General features: G+C 33.5%; 2 protein-coding genes across 3 annotated transcripts; both read left to right on the top strand.

The window, feature by feature from the left end:
• Positions 1-2761: 2761 nt before the first annotated feature.
• On the top strand, positions 2762-12976 carry LOC138323678 (uncharacterized). Of its 2 annotated transcripts, none has more exons than XM_069268468.1 (11): positions 2762-2883; positions 3178-3261; positions 4580-4683; positions 4932-5064; positions 6191-6282; positions 7084-7210; positions 7383-7468; positions 7740-7863; positions 8434-8531; positions 8765-8907; positions 10893-12976. In XM_069268468.1, exons 1-10 carry the CDS (start codon positions 2868-2870, stop codon positions 8852-8854), a joined length of 954 nt encoding a protein of 317 aa, XP_069124569.1. In that variant the 5' UTR covers positions 2762-2867; the 3' UTR covers positions 8855-8907; positions 10893-12976. The 2 variants fall into 2 exon arrangements, with proteins under 2 accessions (XP_069124569.1, XP_069124560.1); XM_069268459.1 differs by having other exon boundaries at positions 10881-12976.
• Positions 12977-13096: 120 nt separating this feature from the next.
• On the top strand, positions 13097-21761 carry LOC138323698 (eukaryotic translation initiation factor 1A, Y-chromosomal-like). The gene is made up of 6 exons (XM_069268493.1): positions 13097-13254; positions 15672-15755; positions 16216-16319; positions 18935-19067; positions 19297-19388; positions 20029-21761. Exons 1-6 carry the CDS (start codon positions 13239-13241, stop codon positions 20032-20034), a joined length of 435 nt encoding a protein of 144 aa, XP_069124594.1. The 5' UTR covers positions 13097-13238; the 3' UTR covers positions 20035-21761.
• Positions 21762-23737: the final 1976 nt, after the last annotated feature.

The following is a 23737-nucleotide window of genomic DNA, read 5'->3' as shown; positions in this document are numbered from 1 at the left end:
ATGTGAGACCTGTTTTACCTGTAGTTTACCCCTCAAGCAATATACAAGCTAGGTGTGAGGTGTGAAGTTGTGAACACAAAGCCTGTGATTACAACTCACAAAGGTCTTGCTTATATAACACCTGTTGATCACCTAATTAGCAAATCTAATGAAGGCAAAAATATAGATGATAGCTCAGATTTGTCTTCACTGCCCCTGCCAAGAAAATTTTAACAGAAGACTTTAGTGAAGATTGCAGAGAAATATTGTGACCCATTAAAGTTCTGGAAAGATTATTCTTGCAAATTTCTAAATTCGTCTTTTTTAGCTAGCAACTACTTAGCTATACCAGCCACTTCAGCTCCAGTAGAGAGATTGTTTAGTGTTAATTGCTGGCAAAGTATTCCGACCAGACAGATACAGACTGTCTGATGATGATTTTGAGATGCTAATGATGATAAAATGCAATAAAAAATATCAATACCTGGTACATAAAGCTGACGCATTTGACAATATTACTGCTAGGTCCAATAAAAATCTACATTTAAAACAAATACACCCTACCAATACTCAATTGTAACTTGCAGTTTATGTGAATTGAACATATGTTCTATCAGAATTTACTGATATCGACTTATTATATCTGTATAACTGCTAAAGTGCAAGATTATACAAATGTGTATATATGCAAGGATGTATATCTCACTTATAAATCCTTGGTATAAACATATAAAAAACATATTAAGAAAATGTAATGTGTAATTGTAATTAATTACTTTTTGAATGTAATTGTAATTGTAATTAATTACATTTACAAAACTGAGTAATTGTAATTGTAATTGTAATTGAGTTTTGACCAAGTAATTGTAATTGTAATTAATTACATTGCAATGTAATTGACCCCAACCCTGCTTGCCTTTAACCAAAACGTCCTCGGCTCGATTAAATAGGCATGGGGTCAACTTGAGTTTTCCAAGGTTTCCATATAGAGACTGAAAAAATAGTACCAATTTCAAGAGTAAGTACAGTGTGCATATGTACCCTCTCAGCCGCATGTCTAGCACACGCCATTTAAGAATCAAAATCTAATCTAAGTACAATTTTTAGATGTAATGCCAACCTGACGTTGAAATGACTAGAAACAGAACACGACTGAGGGAATACACAGAGACTAACAGAACAGTTGACAGCATACAGCATTGGTTAAATGAAATATTGTATTTTAATTGTAGTAAGAAGGGCGTTGCTATTAGCAAGGGTGATTGTTTGTCTTTGTTTTACTTGTACTTGCATTTCATATGTTCCTATAGTATAATGTAACTTCGTAAAAACCATCAGTGCTGACATGTTTTGCAGTAAAACTTGGTCATGTTGTTTACAATACTACATTAAGAATAGTTAACTTTCCAAGGAAAATCATTGGTTCTTACCGATGTCGAGCGGGCAGTTCTTGAAATTTATTGAAATGACTATGTAGATACTTTTCTAAGTCAACTCTTTTCTGCTTTATGTATTGTGTCTCTGTGACTTTTGTTCTCAGATATGCTCCGGGTTGTAATGCCTGCAATCGAAAACAATTCAGAACATCAAATATTTTGCTGGGCCCATGGTAATATGAAGGGCCAAAGGATGAACATTTAGGTTTTCATTTTAAAGATACTCCACCGCCGACAGAGCATAAATGATATTCATCATTTGAACAATAATTGGTGTTTAATCGTGAATATATATGCCTAATTAACGCAAAAAATAACATAAAATAATTTCTTTTGCCTTTGGTGCATGCACAATCATTACTTCATTCCATATAAGATATAGTGCCACGGAATTTTTTCGGGATGCAATTAATTATTTTTCATATTTTTAACTTGAAGTAAAATTAGAAGCTAAACCTTTTCAATGGTAGTAATGGTGTAAAGTAAGTAACTTCTGTAGCTCAAGAAAAATACTAAATCGTCTGCTCCTATTTTTGATAGTGAAAAAATACCATTTGTCAGCGGTGGAGCATCTTTAAGTTGTAATTAGATATTAGAGTAGTAATGATATTTTTCTCGGTTTTCGCCTACAAATCTATATTTCAGTTCAGATAACAGGCGAAAAAGTAGTATGTCACAGTAGTTAAGCATATGTTCTATTTTAGCATGAAAACTTTGCAGAAACCTTAATTTTACCACGATTTGATAACTTGAGATTGAGGTTGAGTATTGCCTGTGGATTTTGTCACGGTCTGCTTCAGATGATTTCATTTTTTTATTTTTTTTTTATTTCTTTTTATGAGAGAATTCTAAGCAACACCTATACTGAAGATGTCAAAATGTTAGAATTGTACTTAATGACCTAATGTCCCACTCTATTATTGTAAAGGCGACTAAATTTGGGATCTTTATCTCATGTCTACCTAGATCAAAATACTTTCAACCATTTGATATTGATGTTAGCATTGCATGTGGATCTGCTTAAGATGATTACATCCTAGAGTCGCATGAGTTGGGTTACGGGTAAAAATTGGGTCATGAATATTGTCGTTTCCACCAAAGCATATTTCTTAACATTTTGTTTGATAATATTCTACATGTATTTGGTCAGGAATAATATCTTACATAGACATTTCTCGAGTTAAAATATTTCGGAACAAAGTTTGACTTATCTATGATATTTTATGTTATTTTCTGTTCACGTATCAGAATATTTTTTAAGTCTTATTGACTGTATGTGTATCAGTACTTTTGATGAACAACAAGGAAGTTTGTCATGAATATCGATTTCCCATCGGCGACTTCCGGGCATTGGTGCATGTATGTGAGCAGCAAATGAATATAAATACGAGACATTGTTTGAGCTTACAATAGAAGATTACTTTTCACACTGGTTGTTAAAAAGGTCGAGCCATGCCGAAAAACAAAGGTATTGATATACAAATAATGTACTGTAAAATCAAATTCATGTCGCGTGCGATGTACTTTCAGTAATATCCCCAGCCAAGTAAATTTGCGAATGCTTATTTCCGCTAATCACAATAATCATCACTAAAATTGAAAAAAATGCCAATCAATTTTGCGAATTTGTATTGAAATGGTTAATGGTATTGGGCTATACTAGTATACAAAAATAGCAATACGTGTTCAGTAATTTAACAATGATTATTGGAGGAATAACTATCTAGAAACTAATAACGTAAATCATTGTATTCTTTTACAGGAAAGGGAGGTAAAAACAGGAGGAGGGGTAAAAATGAGAATGAAAATGAAAAGAGAGAACTGGTATTTAGAGAGCATGGACAAGGTAGTAAACATTCTAAAAGGTTCCTAATCTATCACTTTAACGTCGAGGGTAAAACGTATCGATTATGTTTGTTTTCACATCAAGCTTTTATTTTAGACTTTGTTCTGCGTGTAGCTGTATTTGAATTACACCAATCAAGGTAGACTGTCAACATTCTGACATTTTGAATAAAGGTCTGCTGTTTTTGCTGTTTTCGGAACAAGTACATGCTTATAACCATTCAGGCTTTTCAGATTCTGTGTAAGAAAAGTAATCTTTCGTATATTGGCAGACAAACAATATATTTTATAACAAACGTAAAGCACATTGTATATAGCTATTGACTCAAAATTATATCATTACACTTCATATCCTATATAAAACTATACCATTTACGTGTAGTATAATTAACGACGTTTTAAAAGCTTGAAAGTCCTATCGATACAAATTCAGGCCTACCGATGCAATATAAATGTACTTTATAGAGACAGGATTTAACAGTTTATTAGCGGTATCAAATGACACTCCCTGATTACAGCCAATTAACTAGTAGAGATTTCCAATCCTAAAATGAATTTATTACATGCATTGTAATAATCACCAAATGGCAATAGAGTATTATAAAAATTTGTTAAGTTCTTGTTTTTTTCACGTGTAACCAATGAAGTCTCACCGTATGCTCGGTTTGTTGGAAAATTTGTGTGGTTACAACCTAAAACGTGACGCTACCCAAATTGGAACACTTTTTGAATATAATTATATAAAAAAAAATTCAACCGAATGCTTGAATTCAACATTTCACAAATAAACGCCGTCATTTAAATTTCATGATTTGTTTTCTTGTCAGCAGCGCATATATTTATAAATACAGAGCTTTGAAGCATAACCGGTCCAACCATGGTGTTTCAGCAGATTCGAGTATCCAAATTGGAACACCTCCTTATTAAGATTTGCTTTTAAAATGTCATGATGAAAATTTAAGGAAAGTTCTTTTTTCACTTATCTGCCACAAATATTCCATTAAGCAATATTTTTCGTTTTTGAATATATGATGTTTTACGGTTGTAACAGGATTTCGTTTCCTGGATTTGTTTTTTAAAGGACCCGAAAATTTACACAGTTAATATTCAGCACCTAATTGTTTTGTTCATGACAGTTATTGTTAGTTTAGATTATAAACTGAAAATTCTGTATCATATATTTTAAGAGTGTTCCATTTTCGGTAGCGATGTGTATCAGCAGGTTTGAGATTGAAATTGATAACAGCGTAATACTATGTAACTAACCAATTTAAAAATGTAATAAACTTACTCATAAACATCTACAATGTTTGATACAGAATACGCACAGGTTACACGGATGTTGGGAAATGGACGATTGGAAGCTCTGTGCTTTGATGGAGTGAAGAGGATGTGTCATATTCGTGGAAAGCTAAGGAAAAAGGTATGGAGGATATACAGTCAACTCACATAAAAATGAATTTACGACTGTTATTTGAAAACCATAGTGTGCAACTTGTTTTAATGTTAACCATTGCGACATATATTTTGAGGGGGTTTTGTTATTTTTTTTTTAAATATACATAATATCGTTAATAATCTGCAAGCGAGTCCCCATGGTGGGTGATGAAAACTGAAAGTACAACTGGCCTTCCTCCTTCAACAACAAAATTTAGCTCATCATTTGTTTAGGTTTGGATAAATACTGGCGACATCATTCTACTTGGGTTAAGGGAGTTTCAAGATATGAAGGCGGACGTTATACAAAAATACACACCAGACGAGGCTAGGAATCTGAAGGCATATGGAGAGCTTCCTGAAACTGGTATTATTCGTACATCTCAGAAGAATATCAAATCATTAGCATATCTTTTTTGTGTAAGGCTTTCATCAAAATAAAATGCACACATTCAAACGCATATTTTTATTTTTCCGTATCGTTAAAGATCGTATATTTTTATCGTATACATAAACAATATAATTAATATACATCTTTGTATATGTTTAATGCTAGATCAATATCCTCATTAATTTTTAGCTCACCTGGTCTGAAGGACCAAGGTGAGCTTATGCCATACCGTGGCGTCCGGCGTCCGTCGTCCGTCCGTCGTCCGTCCGTCAACAATCGACTTCTTCTCCATAACCGCTGGTCGAATTTTAACAAAATTTGACTGTGGCATCCTTATGGGCTACTTACTGAAAATTGTACAAATGATGGGGCTGACCCCCCAGGGGCCTGAGGGGCGGAGCCAAAAGGGGTCAATTTGGCTATTTCCATTTAAACGACTTCTTCTCTTAAACTAAGCATGGGATAGCACTCATAATGCAATGGAAACATTCTTATAGGGTGGGGATTCAAAATTGTACACACCATTGATACACACTAGGACTGAAATTGATAACCCTATAACATGTCTATAGCTTTAATTTCTATCAATAAGTATCACTCTCCACAATGGATGAGTTGTTGTATGAATTACTAGTTATAGGATTTCATTAATAAATCTACATCTCATATTTGTCCGTTTAAATCTTAAAGATGCTCCACTGCTGACAAATGGTATTTTTTTCACTATCAAAAACAGAAGCAGAAGATTTTAGGATTTTTCTTCAGTTACAAAAGTTACTTACTTTACACCATTACCACCTTTGAAAAGTTTGAGCTTCTAATTTTACTTCAAGTTAAAAAATATTAAAAATAATTAATTGCATCCCGAAAAAATTGGGTGGCACTATATCCTATATGGAATGAAGCACTGATTATGCATGCACCAAAGGCAAAATGAATTATTTTATATTATTTTTGTGCTATCTAGACATATTTATACACGATTAACACCAATTATTGTTCAAATGATGAATATCATTTATGCTCTGTCGGGGGTGGAGCATCTTTAATAGAAAATTCCACTAGAAGTGCATATTACTTTTCTATTTATATGATTTTCCAGCAAAACTCAGCGACAACCTCTTTGATGAGGATAACAATGAAGAAATAGAGTTCCATAACAACTATGACGACGACGCTGACTATAATGATGCCGTGAGTGATGCTGATCTTGACCTGGTGATAGGCTATTAATATCACAGGGACTTTCCAACCAACGGTCATTATCTACATGTATTATATATAGCATAAAACATATATATAAATATATTAACCGTTGGTTGGAAATTTGTGCCAACTCCCTGTGATAAATATGTGTGAACTACGACATTGTTATAAAAATACCTCTCGATCGTCTCATTGAACTTATATACTTTAGTAAACGTCTTATTCTAAACAAAATGTCATCGAGTTCAAACTTATTTTACCAAACAAATTTCTCCATCTCCTCCCAATTGTTGCTTAATTCTGAAACCTATCAATCAAACTGTCCTGGCCATCATAGCTTATGTGAGATGGTTTAAATGAAAACGATTGCCTCAAATCTTTTCTTCATTGCATAATGTGCAGATCCTCCAGGCAAAAAAAGTCGAACCAATTGATTCCCTTTTCTACTTCCTCCAATTAACATGGTACATAAATATATACTTTCGGTAGGCCTATAGGCGAAACATAAGACAAGGATAGTTCTCGACTTGCGTGTATATTCCCTCGAGAATTCGACTTGCGTGTGTATTCCCTCGAGAACTCGACTTGCGTGTATATTCCCTCGAGTACTCGACTTGCGTGTATATTCCCTAGAGAACTCGACTTGTGTGTATATTCCCTCGAGAATTCGGCTGAGCTTATTCTTGTAGCTCAGTAAAAGAGATAGATTGAACTTCTGATCTTCGTCTCTGGGTTCATATCTTATCCCGATGGTGTTGGTAGTAATGCCTCTGATGTTTTGTTATCTAGATGTGGGAACCACAGAAGAGCGACAGACCAAAGGATGTCAAGGACACTAGACCAGCAGGCGAGGAGATACCAGACGCGGGAAAATACCTGAAAGGCCATTGGGAACACCAACAATCGGCTAGGATTGGTGATTACTTTATGTTTCGAAAACAAAATCAGAACTTTCTCGTGTGTCTTCTATATGCAAAATGTAAGCAGTTATAGTTTTATGATGCATACCACTTACCAACAGTAGCATTTACATAGTCTTATGTGGTTTATATGAAACACTAAATGACATGATTTGGCTAACTTTCCAGGAAAGCTAGGAAAAAGACTGGGTGATAATCAATGCAAAATTGATGGCGATGTTCAGAACAATGTGGACGTTGAAGACAGTGTGTTTGTGAGTAATTTGAAAACTTAATTTGAACAACCATATACGATCGTACAGCAGCTGCATGATACACATGGTCATTTCAAATGCTTGATGGTAATCGGTTTTATATATAGGATTTTAAAAGCCTTGTATAATCAGTCTATGCATGCACGATATGCAATAATGATAATAAATATTGGTTCGTTCGTTTGGGTAATGTTTTAACACTGGATGTCAAATTGTATTATTTCAAAGAATAAATAACAATCATGTTTTTGTGTCTGTTTTGTTATTCTAGATGTGGGAAAATGGAAACACAGGAAGAAAAGATGACCATGATACAAGGACAAAATTCGGAGAAAAATGCGTACCAGAGGAAGAACGCCATCAAATGGTTTATAGAGAACCTGCTCAAGTAACGGGTATGTATGGTTCCTCTCGTATGGTAACCCGTACAAAACAGGCTTACTGTGAAATCATTAATTTTCGTGGGTGTTTAATTTTCGTGGATTTCGTTTTTTGACCAAAATCAACGAATTTACATCCCCACGAAAATATATATACCTATACCAATGTCATGTAAGTTTATGCGTTCATACATTGTAGGATGATTACTACCTCACTACATAAGGTCTATTTCGGGGACAAGCATGACAAGTGAAAAGTTCAAATTTCTAATTCAAAACTGGTTATTTTCCTTTTTGCACTAACTTCATTATTGTTTTTAATAAAATATTTTAATTACATGTATTGTCATTACCAAATTTAAATGGTTACTTCATATTCGACCTAGATTTGCATGGCGGGTAATGTCGATGATCAGAGCTAGAACACGTAGTACATGCTCATACTGAACACTCGGTTCTATTCTCTATTGTTCTCTATCATTATTTATACAATGTAAATCAAACTTTAACTCTAGATTACGTTAATTGATCATCTATAATCAATTACACTCTTGCCTTCATAAAAAACAACTGACATGTTTTCAGATATCTCTCATAGAAAACTTGGCGAAAGGTTGGATGACCATCAAAGTGAAATCGATTGTAAGATTCAGTGTAGTGGGGTCCTTAAAGACGATGAAGGTGTGAGTAATTTTAACTTTTGAACGATACAACGCTTTGTAAGCAAATCCGCGATATTAGTATATAAAAATTAGAAGTAAATGGCGATACACTTCCTTTAACAAATGACTACAAATCCTCCGTACGCTATAGAATGGTATCGAGGTAACATGTGGATTTCTCAATGGTGGTCTACATCGGGCTCCTAGAAACATGTGTCTGCGGGAGAAAAATGATCTTTACTGTAATGTTTTAGGTGTTCGTTAATGCCAGCTGCAATGCCTTCGTCACCCCAGGACGTTCTCAAGCTCAAGGCAGGTGTCAAATACAAACATCAAACAGATGATACAGGATACTTGTACCTGGAGGACGATAGAATATCAATGGAATTAGTCAAAGGTACTTCTAATGTTTCATAAATATTTAATAAAAATACAATACTTTTCTGGGTTTTTTAACAGCGCTTTTGTCTCATCTTTTACATTTTTTGCATGTCCATCCTCAAGTACACGTAAAGAAAAAATCCATCTTGAACTTCTTGATATGATGCCGTAGTAACGTTTCTGGTATTTGGGGTCAATTTTATTGAAGGATTAACTTAATGTAGATTTAAATATACTATGTCTTATGGAGATATAACACAAAACCCAGAGTGTACTCCAAATAAAACGAGAAGCAGTTTATAATTAAGATGCGTTTGGAATTTTGTGTTATACCCCAGTAACATAAGATCTTTCGAAATTTCAGTTTTATTAAGCAACTCTTTCGTATCAGAAAATCATTAGCGACGTTTCAAAATGCAACGTCATTTTTTAGGGGTTGGGTTTGTGGGGTGTTTCATCGGGTTTTGTCGTTCTGTAAATATGATAAAGAGAGCTGTTTCTTTAGATGTTTCCTCTTTATTGGTCTTGGTCAAGAGTGACAATTCAAATGCACATACAATAAAATTTAAATATTAAAGTTACACTTATAAGTTTACAGCACATCCAAGAAATAACAGGCAGTACAATTTACAATAAAAGGTTTACTACACACTGAACACTTGATAATTTACTTTAATATTTTGGGGGGACAATTAGCAGAACAATAAATTATATGGTAGAACTCACTTGACAATGAGAGGGGTAATGAGAGAGTAATTAATGATAATAGAAACAATAATAATGGTGGAAATAATTAGAATAATAAAGTAATTTAGTATCTTAAAGTGTAATCTATAAACTTTGACCTTTATCGATAAGTTATAAAATATATCTATACTGGAATTCAGCTTTAATTACACTAATAAAGGAAACTTCTTATTTATAAATATATCTTCAATTTATGTAGCTTAATGTATTTTATTTCATCATTTACAAACTCAAATGAGAATATTAACATCATTAGCACCATAAATTGTTAAAATTTAATATTAGATATACCAAACTATACAATAATTGGCTATTAACTAATTTAAAATGATCTGTAAACAAAATGTGTAAAAAATCTAAATTTGGTAACTGAAGACTTAATTTACATTTAGAAGAGAAAATGATCAAACTGATCATGAACCAATGAAAAGTTACACACTATGCTTAATATATGGAATATCTTGTAATTCTATGAGAGAATAGTTCTTCGAACAAGAATACAATAAGATATTAAGCGAATAATCCATTCGCACCTATAAATTCTCCAAAATGAGTAATTATAGTTCTTTATATACTTAGCTTAATTTCTGCTTATTTAGGATAAAGAACAATCAATATTTATACCCATTGATCAATTATGATACAATTATAATACATCTATTTCAATCAAAGAACTTTGGTAATTATGATATACATTAAAACATGAATCCTATCAGAAACATTGATTTTCATGTATGGGCTGATAGAGTTATATTTAAGCCAACAAAAATCCTGGTGGCATAATGACTCTAAGTCAAGGCTAACAAATGCTGGGGACTTTTACTAGTAAAGACTCTTGGCTGCTTTCATAGTACCGACTATTACTAAACACTAAGACTTTGGCGCTATTTAAAACTTATTAAAGTAAGGATTTGACTGAAACTTTAAGAAAATGATTGGGAACAGTATTCGGTTACTCATTGTAGATTTCTTCAATCAGGCCACTATAGTCGAACTGCTAAAATATATACAATTATGTGCCTCTTTATCTTAACAATCTTATTAAAATCGCCTGCTAATGTTTTCGTTTTCCAAGTACTACGTAAGCCACAAATAACCATGAAGATAAGATTTTAGTTTTATGAAATTAAAGAGGAAAAATAAAATCATACAAGACGATAATGTTCTGGTCACCCAATGGAATTATTATGACTCTCTGAAACCATTACTTTGACGTGTGGTTAGCTTTTCATTCTCTTCCAGATTTTCTTCCAGATGACACAACAATGACAGTCCAGAATTCTGTAAAAAGATGAGAAAACAACCGCTGGAACGTTATCGATGAAAGGCATTCATGTGAAACTGTAATCATCTTCTGTCTATATCAACTCATGTTGCTTTACATGTAATATTAAAACAATTGTAAACATCATTATTGCAAATAAAAACGTATCTATATAAAATTTCTAATATTCGAGGTGTTTTATTGGTTTAAATGAAAGATTTGCAACCAATTAGGTAGTCTTAAACATTAATATACATCGTTGAACTCGAAGATTAGTCATGCATGTAAAACATATTGTTTTTCCGATGTCTAATCTATATAAACATAAGTACGTCCAAGAATAACTGATAGACACTAAGGTTATATCCAAATATAACCCATTCTCAGGTCCCTGTAATTCTAAATTCTAGAAGCTACTTACATTGTACGTCCCAACTTCGCTAGCCAATGGTATTCGGTACGATACCCAATATGTAAAGTAAGTGTTGTCTTGCGAGTTTTTGAGCAATCTTATTGTTCGTCATCTACATAATAATATTATGTGGGTCTAGTCGTTTTGATCACTATTAGTCATTGAATTTGGTGGTACGCATGTTAATTTTCAAAACATGATTTATAAGATGTGTTGCAGGGTTCCGTTCTTGATCCAAAACGGTATCAAAAACATATTTATCACAACAAAGTTTATTATTTTCTCAAGCGTATAAATAACATTACAAAAAGTAGCAAATACATGTAAAGTTCCAGTTACAATATAAAGATGTTTTGAGTGCTAGAGTAATATATTCTCTACGAAAGCCGATAGGGCTATTTCGGAAGAAGAAAAAAAAATCGCTTAATTTTGCGAAACTTTGGCGTTATTACGCGAATTTTTTTATATATTGCATTGTTTGAGCTCTCGGAAGCCATATTTTCATTCCGGAAACCACATTTAATATGGACGAGCAAGAACTCTGTCTTCTTAACCCATGGCGTTGTCCGGAATGACGAAGGTCACTCAAAATAAAAGTTGAACCATTGTTTAAGTCTGAAAACTGTTTCCATCTTAATTTCAATCGCTTTAGATACCGCTTTAGTGTTGATTTGTCTTTAATAACTTTCAGGTGCGTAGCTACCATATACTCCCGTATTCACACGCATCCACATAATTTTCCATGTTCATTTTAGAATAAATTCTATCATTATACACACAATTTATAAGATATACTGTTGCTAAAATAAGTCCCATGATTATATATACTTTATAACAAATTCATTGATGTACAATCATATTATTTAAACGTAAGCATAATTGCATATGAAATTTTATTGCTGGAAACTGTTAAAATTGTTAGTAATCATCTATAGAAGACAAAAATTTCCACCACACCCATGGTCACGCGAAGGTCGATGTATAGCATGCATATATATAAACTCAGATTTTCCTTTTTTAGAAACATCAATTTAATATTAGCTAGTGTTGTGTGACATAGTCGCATATCGATATTGGACTTTTAAATACCACTATCCAAACACTGAGTTCATCATGGTAGTGTCTAATAGCCATCATTTTTCTTGTAAGTAACAAGCACTTCAAGTAATCATATTGGCAATTTTCAGAGAAAATTATTATCTTATACAATTAAATAAGAGACCTTTGATTCCATTAATATGAATATGTTAATTGTTATACTGCCCCGGTAGAATATAAAATAACCCCCGATTATGTAAAAAAAAAAAAAAAAGTTTCGCGTAATAATGCTGTTGTTTACTGTCTGTTTTTCTCTTTGTGAATGTCGAAATGACTTTTTAATGATATAATGTTTCAAGATAAATTTAAATTATCATTCTAAACAATGTTCTAAAAATGCCTCGTAAATTGCAGCCATCCCGTTTATAAGCAATGGTGATTTACCCACTGTTTGAGTGCACCAAAAAGTTGACTCATTAAGTGAATATTAAGGATACCGTGTTTTTTTTTTGTTTTTTTTTAAGAAAGAACCCCTGTCATACACTTCTACTGATTTACAACTTTAATTTAAGGCCCTTGGGACCTTTTAAAAATTTTAACGTATGTCAAGGATAAGTATTTATGTTGCTTCACATAGCATTTAGGTTTTACCGAGTTAATAAAAAAATATGTATTGCATAATATCTAAATCAACAAAACGCTTGATACATAAGGAAGTATAAAGCTTGTAATCAACGTGGATTTCCCATAAGCCATCTACAACATACTTCCGGTGGTGGATACATTCACATGTTGAAAGGAAAGACGCACTTTGTTGCATTAATTTCGTAAATAAAGAGTGAACGACTTCTCTTTACACATTCGAGGTTGACAAGAAGGTTGAGCAATGCCGAAAAATAAAGGTAATAATCACAAATGAAGCATCATTAGTAGTTTATGATCATATCGATTGTCTTAAAAATGACCATATTTCATTTTTGGTTTCCACGACATCGCAAGGTTTACGACTTATAAGTATTTTATGATTATCAGTCGATAAACTCGATTTTATAAGTTTTAATTGGTAACTAAAATGACACTTGTTTTTAGTAATCGGATTATGTCCTGAAAATTAGAACCGTGGATATTCGAATAAGTCAACTTGGATTTTCCTTGTATTACGTACTCGTGTGCAATCTACCCAATAGTCCGACCACGGGAGTTTGACGTTCTGTCATTCAATAATTAATATATAGGATACAATACCCCAAATATACTTTTATTTGTTATAAAATTTATTTATATATTTATGCTATATTTTTTTAAAGAACGTTATAAACAGGTCGGGGAAAACCACCAACTTAGGTATTATAGTACGCAAACTGGCGTATTATAGCCAATCGGAGTATGAATTTGTTACTAAAAATAGCCAAAATTACTGAAATCACATCTTTGCGGTACTTTTTTAAAAAAATCTCAAATATATGCAAAGTATTAATGTACAATTTAGTGACGCTGCTAGTCATTTGGAATAGAAAACCCCAAAATATTACAACTCCATTTATTTCATCATAAGTCCAAATCAAATATACATGTACATCCGTTTAACTTCAGCACATCGGTCATGATCAGTTTACCATTTTGACCCAAATTACAGTCTTGATGCGTTCATGAACGCAAATTCTCACAAAATGATGCACCGGGACATCATAAATAATCGCATACAGAATACACTGTATACAATATATACTATATACAAGTGTGTTGAAAAATGGAATTGACCTCCGCTCTTGTAAATATGGCATTAATCAATTTTAATGGGACGGGGAGGCACTAGTCCAATTGGACTAGTTTATTACAGTTATACAGTGTGGTCGTATAATTACTAGTCATGGGCATCAGACTAGTTCTTAAAGTAACAGATTGTTGCATCTATATTCAACTCTTTCCGACATAATCTAATTTTTGCATTTGTGTTATATTTCATAGTTAAATAAATGCGATTTGTGAAAATAAAAGTTAATTTTATTAATTTTTAGTAGCAAATTCAAACTCCAGTTGGGAGGTATAATACTCTAGTTTGCATATATAATTACACATTAAGTTATTGGTTTTCCCCAACATATGTTAAACACCGGGAGTCCTGTTGTCAGACCGACAGCAAATTTCTTCACTCAGCCTACCAATGCTCATGGTCACTAGTCTACATATGATTGGTCATATAGCACATATTTCTGCATACTTTTGAAAATCATCATAACTTGTTGCCATAAGCACTTTGAATTCTTTGCAACTGTTATTTTTATATTTTCCCAATTGCAACGATGATTAGTTTCATACTAGATGTATGATTTTGAATTAAAACAGACGATAATGAAAAAAAACCTCTGTTGTACTTCAAAAATATGCGAAAAGTAATTGAAATTCAAATAAGAAAAAGCATCTCTATTACAATCATAAAAAGCAAATAGATTAATCAGTCGAAAAAACTTGATTGTTTATTAATCAATGTATTTTTACCAATTGCGTCATATGCTTTTTGGATTACTGTATGCAAGCGACGGTCTGCAGGTTGACAGGTGGAAATTCTCTTGAGCACCTGTTGATTACAAAATGGAATATTTTAGTGTACTTCAATTTGTTGCATTTGTTGATATATTCATCATGTTTTGATAATATTAAATACATTGGCATCAGTTTTATTTATTTTCTTCCTTTTGTTAAAGATGCTCCACCGCCGACAGAGCATGAATGATATTTATTATTTGATCAATAATTGGTGTTTAATCGTGTATATGTGCCTAATTAACACAAAAAATAACATCAAATAATTTATTTCGCCTTTGGTGCATGCGCAATCATTACTTCATTCTATATAGGGTATAGTGCTACGGAATTTTTTCGGGATGCAATTAATTATTTTTCATATTTTTAACTTATAGTAAATTTTGAAGCTCAAACTTTTCAATGGTGGTAATGGTGTAAAGTTAGTAACTTTTGTAACTGAAGAAAAATCCTAAATCGTCTGCTCCTGTTTTTGATTGTGAAAAAATACCATTTGTCAGCGGTGGAGCATCTTTAAGTTTAAAGAAAGGTGACATAGCATTGGTATATGTTGCATGCAAAATCAATATTTTACCTACTATCATAAATCACTGGCCATGGTAACCACATATAGATGTTAAATGATCAAATTTTCACCGAAAATAATCATTCTTGCCATGTTCCAATTTTCATCAACAAAATGTTATCAATCTATCAATCTTGTCTCCAAAATCCACAAAAATTGTTTTTGTATCGTTGAGCAGTTAACAAAACTAAATGTTTGTCTTTCTCACAGGAAAGGGAGGTAAAAACAGGAGGAGGGGTAAAAATGAGAATGAAAACGAAAAGAGAGAGCTTGTATTTAGAGAAGATGGACAAGGTGAGAGGATGATATCAATGTATTTTATACATGTATGTTCAAAGTGGTGTTGTAATTCCTATCGGATCAGCAAGTTGATGTTAAACATCAGTTTATAGATTTTAGTGAAAATAATAATACACAATGTATAGCAATAGTTGATGTACTCTACATGTGTATGAGGACACATGAGGTAATGTTTTAAAAGTGTCTGGTCATGTTTACCTCTAAAGTAAAGTAAAGTTCATGATGAATTTAATGACCTAGGCCTAATGAAAATGTCAGTGAAATCACTAAAATAAACCTGATGTCTGTACCAGTAGTTATCTCAACATTTTCTCCAGAATAACAGCATCAATGTGATGCTCAAACCTAGTTCAGATTTGATAGATGAAATGTATGAAAGTGAAAATTAGACTTCTTTGATTCTGCTTATAACATATTTTGATTCATATATATCTAGAGAAGCTCTGTATTGCAGAATATGCACAAGTTACAAAGATGTTGGGAAATGGACGATTGGAGGCACTCTGCTTTGATGGCGTGAAGAGGTTATGTCACATCCGAGGAAAGCTTAGGAAAAAGGTACTTTTGAGTTACTCACTATTAATTAAGAAAGTATTATACAATACAAACACAACTATTTTTAATATATTACATAAAAACATAAAATTTTAAGTGACAAAAAAAATCTATACAGGGCTCGACATTAACTTTTTAGCCCACCATCATCAGATGGTGGTCTATTCAAATCGTTTTTCGTCCGTAGTCCGTCCTTCCGTCCGTCTGTTAACAATGCTTGTTACCGCTATTTCTCAGAAAGAACTGAAGGGATCTTTCTCAAATTTCATATGTAGGTTCCCCAAGGGCCCTAGTTGTGCATATTGCATTTTGGGACCAATAATTGGTCAACAAAATGGCCGCCAGGCAGTCATCTTGGATTTTATTAGTTAAAGTTTGTTACCGCTATTTCTCAGAAAGTACTGAAGGGATCTCTCTCAAATTTCACATGTGGGTTCCCCAAGGGGTCTTGTTGTGCATATTGCATATTGGGACCAATCGGTGAACAAGACAGTCGCCATCTTGGATTTTGATAGTTAAAGTTTGTAACATTATTTCTAAAAAGGTGCTGAAGAGATCTTTCTCAAATTTCACATATAGGTTCCCCTAGGGCCCTAGTTGTGCATATTGCATTTTGGGACCGATCGATCAACATGATGACCGACAGGCTGCCATCTTGGATTTTGAGAATTGAAGTTTGTTACCGCTATTTCTCAAAAGAACTGAAGGGATCATTCTCAAATTTCATTTGCATGGTCCCCTAGGTCCCTGGTTATGCATATTGCATTTTGGTATCGATCAGTGAACAAGATAGCCGACAGGAAGCCATCTTGGATTTTGACAATTGAAGTTTGTAACCGCTATTTCTCAGAAATGCTGAAGGGGTCTGTGTAAAATTGCATGTGCAAGTTCCCCTAGGGTCTAGTTGTGCATAATGCATTTTCGGACCGATCGGTGAACAAGATGGCGGACAGGACGCCATCTTGGATTTTATTAGTTAAAGTTTGTTACCGCTATTTCTCAGAAAGTACTGAAGGGATCTTTCTCAAATTTCACATGTGGGTTCCCCAAGGGGTCTTGTTGTGCATATTGCATATTGGGACCAATCGGTGAACAAGACAGTCGCCATCTTGGATTTTGATAGTTAAAGTTTGTAACATTATTTCTAAAAAGGTGCTGAAGAGATCTTTCTCAAATTTCACATATAGGTTCCCCTAGGGCCCTAGTTGTGCATATTGCATTTTGGGACCGATCGATCAACATGATGACCGACAGGCTGCCATCTTGGATTTTGAGAATTGAAGTTTGTTACCGCTATTTCTCAAAAGAACTGAAGGGATCATTCTCAAATTTCATTTGCATGGTCCCCTAGGTCCCTGGTTATGCATATTGCATTTTGGTATCGATCAGTGAACAAGATAGCCGACAGGAAGCCATCTTGGATTTTGACAATTGAAGTTTGTAACCGCTATTTCTCAGAAATGCTGAAGGGGTCTGTGTAAAATTGCATGTGCAGGTTCCCCTAGGGTCTAGTTGTGCATAATGCATTTTCGGACCGATCGGTGAACAAGATGGCGGACAGGAAACCATCTTGGATTTTGATAGTTGAAGCATGTTACCACTATTTCTCAGAAAGTACTGAAGGGATCTGTCTCAAATTTTATATGGAAGTTTCCCTAGGACCTTAGTTGTGCTTATTGCATTTATTGGACTGATCGGTCAAAAAGATGGACTTCAGGTAGCCATCTTGGATTTTGATAATTGAAGTTTGTTACTGTTATATATCTCAGAAAGTACTCAAAGGATCTTTCTCAAATTTCATATGTAGTAAAAGTTAGAAAAGCAGAAAAAGGATTCCTCTTTTGTTTGTCATACAGATAATTCTTTGGTGGGTGCCAAGATCCCTCTGGGATCTCTTGTTTAAGGACTTGCCTTGTCGTGCTATATATAAACCTGACATGCCAAAATTTGTCGAATGATTAAATCATATTAATATGTGTATACTGTAGACCCTATACAGTATATCTACAGCTCGTTGGCTACCTTTAACTGCCCCTTTTATATCTAATAATAATATGTAATGATACACAGTCTCGGTAGTAAATTTAAATAACATAGCGATTTTCGCAACAGAATAAATTGTTCCTACGTATGGTACTGTCCAGTCAGCTTGAGCAGCTAACTCCTGATCTTACATCTTACAACTCCTCAGGAAATATGTGGATAGTCCAGATTCTGTTGCAATTTTATCTTGACTACGATATCAACTCTACTTCAACCTAAACAAGTATCAATGACATCATGTCCCTTAAAATCTCCACCCACTCATGGCCAGTCAGGCAAGTCACAGATATATCTGACTTGCCTGACTGGAGGTCTGACCTGCCCTGGGCAGTTTGGCAGTAGTAAATGTGAAGTCCTGACTGTATATAATAAAATGGCTATTGTAATTAAGCAATTTAGAGTTGCACTTCTATTTGGAATTTTAAATGGCATTTTATTTTAACTCCATCATAAAGATAGTAATATTTTTGCACTAGATTTTGATGCATTATCTAGCAATGAATATATCCTACATAATCAAATAATTTGCTGCCATTTGTGATTGGAATATCCTTGCTGACAATGTGCCATTTTAGGTTTGGATCAATGCTGGAGACATCATATTACTGGGACTTAGGGATTACCAAGACAACAAGGCAGATGTTATCCTAAAATACACACCAGACGAAGCCAGGAATCTGAAGGCCTATGGAGAACTTCCAGAATCTGGTATGATATCTATTATCTGCATGTGTAAATAGAACACAGGATTAATGTTAAAACTTTTAATTAATCAGAGTAATAAGTGATTTCTCTAACCAGTAGGTATACATATTGTAGCAAGTTTCCACCAGGATTGTTTAACGTTTCTGTAGGTAAAAATAGTTTAGATGTTGTTGCCTTAGTTTTATTTATCAAAGACTTTGTTGAGTGTTTATATTTTCATTTTCCTTTGCAGCAAAACTCAACGACAACCTCTTTGATGAAGATAATCAAGATGAAATTGAGTTCCAGAATAACTTTGATGGAGATGATGATGATATTGATGATGTGAGTAATTTAAGATTTCAAAACAACTGAAAGAGTTATTAAATTTTGGTTTCCCAAATATAGTATTTATCCCTACTATCTTATCTAATTATGATATGATTTCATTCTTGATAAGTGAGGCAGATACAAGAGTAGTTACTGTATTTAAGCTGACCCCACACTGGTCAGAACAATAGATTGATTATATAATGAGGCCACGCTTACTGGTGGTCTACCGTAAATTAACTTGGGTTTAGTAGAGACATGAAGTTAGAAAAATACAGGTAAGTTGATAACTATGGCGTATCAACACAGAAATGTCAACGGAAACTGAAAGACATGATTGGAAAGGAAATGATCCCATCTCCATTTTGGTTTATAACATTTAATGATCGATTGAAAAATAAAGAAGAGATCATTGATAAAAAAAATTCCATTGTTCAGTAATACAAAGCATAACCACCAAAGTTAGACCACCAGTGGGTGGAGCTACACTGGCCATTGTGACGTCACTAATTATATTCCATGATGTCAACAGTTTCTTGAAATAGTGTTTTCTTCTTAATACCAAACGAAATATAGAATTGATATCTAAAAGTGTTCAAAGATTTTCTTTTGCATTAGTTCTGTATTTAAATGTATCGTTATATTTCATTTTCAGATATAAAAGCAGAGTTGATTATTTTGCTGATGGAAACTGTTTATGATTAGCAGATGTCCGTGGACACAAAATATCTGCTGTTGTTTTACTGTGAGAGTGACTTAATTAATCTGACATTGTGTTATCATTACAAGCTTCTATATAGCAATGTTATGTGATAATGCCTGTAATGAAACTAATGATTGAGGTTCTGTGAGCGGACTACAGGCAGACAATTTCATGGAAAAAGCTATTTATTCTATGGAAGGATTTTGGAATGAGGTCACTCTGTACATAATCTAGGAAAATGAAATGACTGAATTTAATGTCATCTACTCTTTAAAGTGAATAGTATTTACTGATATGATGTTATTAATTTTTTTTCGTTGTTTATATTTTTCTCTCTCTTGATATGGATGAGACAAAATCAAATTTCATGATAGTTTACATCATGTACAGCTTGTCTCTATCACCACAATCGGAGATCAGGAACGATCTCAATAATCACCTACAAGATCTTTTAAAAATCAAGTTTTTCAATAGGTTTGTATATGCTGTCAGATTTTTCTTTATAATATTACAAATTTTTAAATGATTCCGTGTTTTTTTTGGAAATGTCAATTATCATTGTTGATGCATTGAGGATATTACTTATCACTTGGTAGGTTGCTTGGTCACATGTTATACCCTGTAAATACATGTGTGATCCTACATTTAGTTCCCATTAGAAGCATGACCTTCAGTAGAGGGGTCAAATGTGTGGTTATTCCACTGGTTTATAACTATTGCAATTAATTGATAACTGAATACCTATATAAATTGTGTGTTTTATGGTTTAAACAATAGAAAATATTTAAAAATACTTTGTTGTAATACATCTATGTTGTATATCTTCACATGTTGTCTGGTTCCAGTAAAATATATCAAAGTCTAATCTAAATATCAGAATTGTGGATGATGTTGTTGGGAGAGCACTTTATAGACCAGGTTTGTGGTTATTTTGATTAAGTTAGATACCTTTGGGTCTATAGGATATCAAAAGATCCAAACTTTTACATGGTAACTTTTGGTGTACAATGATGCATTAAATTTGTAATTATCAAAATAATGTTGCATTGGTGTATTTTGATTTTTGGCTTGAAAGGGAGGGGGTGTATCATGGTTTGGATGCCATTTTGATGGTAATGGATATGAACAGTATTTTGTAAATCGTTCATCTATAATGCATTATGTAATGATCCAGGATCAAGCTGCTCATGTCTAGCTCACCGGTAATCTACTTTAACTACAATGGTAGGAGTCACATGAAGACATTAAGACAAAATGGCTTTCTTACGAGTCAAAATGGGAAAAATTCCTTACAAGCATTACAACCAAATTTTCTAAAATTTAGATTTACCATACATATTTCTTTCGGTCACTTTTGAAACTCAGATATTGGATCCCAGTCTGAATTTGATTGGGGTAAAATGCATTAAATAGAAATTAAAAGGAATAAATAGAAGTAATTCAAGAGAAAATAACAGTTTTAGTAAAAGATTTTGATTCAACTGTTCACATAAGTGCTGTAATTTATGTTTTTTACTGCAATATATGTTTGCAGATCACATTCTGGTTGTCATGTAGGATTTTTGGGGGGTAAATGAGCAGTAGGAAAAAAGTATTTTGTAATAAATCAACAAAAGGGTGATAGTTCACCATCAATACATATTGAATTTAAAATATTGATAATAAAATTTTTGATCTAAAATTTATACTTTAGTTTGTGATGTTTTCATCAGGTTGCCTGTCTGCTAGTTTAATTAAAGATGCTCCACCGCTGACAAATGGTATTTGTTCACTATCAAAAAGAGGATCAGACGATTTGTTATTTTTCTTCAGTTACAAAAGTTACTTACTTTACACCATTACCACCATTGGAAAGTTTGAGCTTCTAATTTTACTTCAAGATGAAAAAAAAAAAAAAAATTAATTGCATCCCGAAACAAGAGATCCCAGAGGGATCTTGGCGCCCACCAAAGAATGATCAATGTCTGACAATGGAAAGAGGGATCTTTTCCCTGTTTTTCAAACTTTTTCAAACACACTACATATAAAATTTGAGACAGATCGCTATAGTACTTTCTAAGAAATAGTGGTAACAAACTTCAACAATGAAATCTAAGATGGCGGCCAGTTGCCTATCTTGTTTACCGATCAGTCCCGAAAGGCATTATGCGTCAGTCCTAAAAGGTACTATGCACAACTAGGGTACAAGGGGAACCTATGCATGGAATTTGAGAAAGATCCCTTCAGTACTTTCTGAGAAATAGCGATAACAAACTTTAACTATCAAAATCCAAGATGGCCGTCAGTCGGCCATCTTGTTTACCGATCGGTCCCAAAATGCAATATGCACAACTAGGGTTCTAGGGGAACCTGTATATGAAATTTGAAAAAGATCCCTTCAGCACTTTTTGAGAAATAGCGGTAACAATCTTTAACTATCAAAATCCAAGATGGTCGCCTGTCGGCCATCTTGTTCACCGATCGGTCTTAAAATGCAATATGCACAACTAGGGTCCTATGGGAACCTAAATATGAATTTTGAGAAAGATCCCTTCAGTACTTTTTGAGAAACAGCGATAACAAACTTTAACTATCAAAATCCAAGATGGCCGCCTGTCGGCCATCTTGTTCACCGATCGGTCCCAAAATGCAATATGCACAACTAGGGTCCTAGGGGAACCTACATATGAAATTTGAAAAAGATCCCTTTAGCACTTTCTGAGCTATAGCGGTAACAAGAATTGTTAACGGACGGACGGAAGGACGGACGAAAGGCGATTTGAATAGCCCACCATCATAAAAATTCCGTGGCACTATGTTCTATATAGAATGAAGTTTTGACTGCGCATGCACCAAAAGCAAAATGAATTATGTGATATTATTTTTTGTGTTAATTAGACATATATATACACGATTAAACACCAATTGTTGTTCAAATGATGAGTATCATTTATGGTCTGTCGGCGGTGGAGCATCTTTAAGTCACCTGAGACGAAGTCCTTTTGTCCTTTGTCATACATATGTCTGTTAGCAATTTACATTTTCGACTTCTGCTCTGAAACTGCTGAAGAAAATTCATTGAAATTTTGCACAAACCTTCTATGGCATAAGGCATATGAAAATTAAAATTACATTTGGAGAATTATTTGTTCAATTTCCATAGTAAGTCTGACTTGGTTAGAATTGTTAGCCTGAGACACTAGTACTAATAACGTAATATCCAAATCGATCCTCACAGACCCCAAGAAGGACGGGCCAAAAAAGATCAGAATGACTGAAATAAAAAAAATTCTCCTGAAATCATAGATGTGATGAAATCAAATACTGTATACTCTTCATAGATTGAAAGGTCAATTGATAAAATCACTTTGATTATGTAAATGTTGTTTGGTTTTTTTTCTTCGTTTTATCAAAGACTTACATATGGATCTTTTGTCAGATTGCAGCCATTTTTGCACTATGTATAAAATCATGTGCTCACATTGTGTAATTTATCCAGACTGACTTCAAGAGCCTGGTGAGTGTAATGGGCCAATATAGAGTGTTTATCCATCTTCAATTCATTCTATATCAGAACTTAGGTGACCGTTAATAGCCTCTGCTTGTATAACTCCAATTCCTTCAGAAAAGAGGAGGGTTCTAATTGCTGCAAATATGGTATGAAAGTAATTACAACTCATGA

Source organism: Argopecten irradians, chromosome 1, assembly GCF_041381155.1.
Source record: "Argopecten irradians isolate NY chromosome 1, Ai_NY, whole genome shotgun sequence".
NCBI lineage: Eukaryota > Metazoa > Mollusca > Bivalvia > Pectinida > Pectinidae > Argopecten > Argopecten irradians.
Note: the sequence above shows the minus strand (reverse complement) of the source record. Positions and strands in the feature narration are given on the sequence as shown.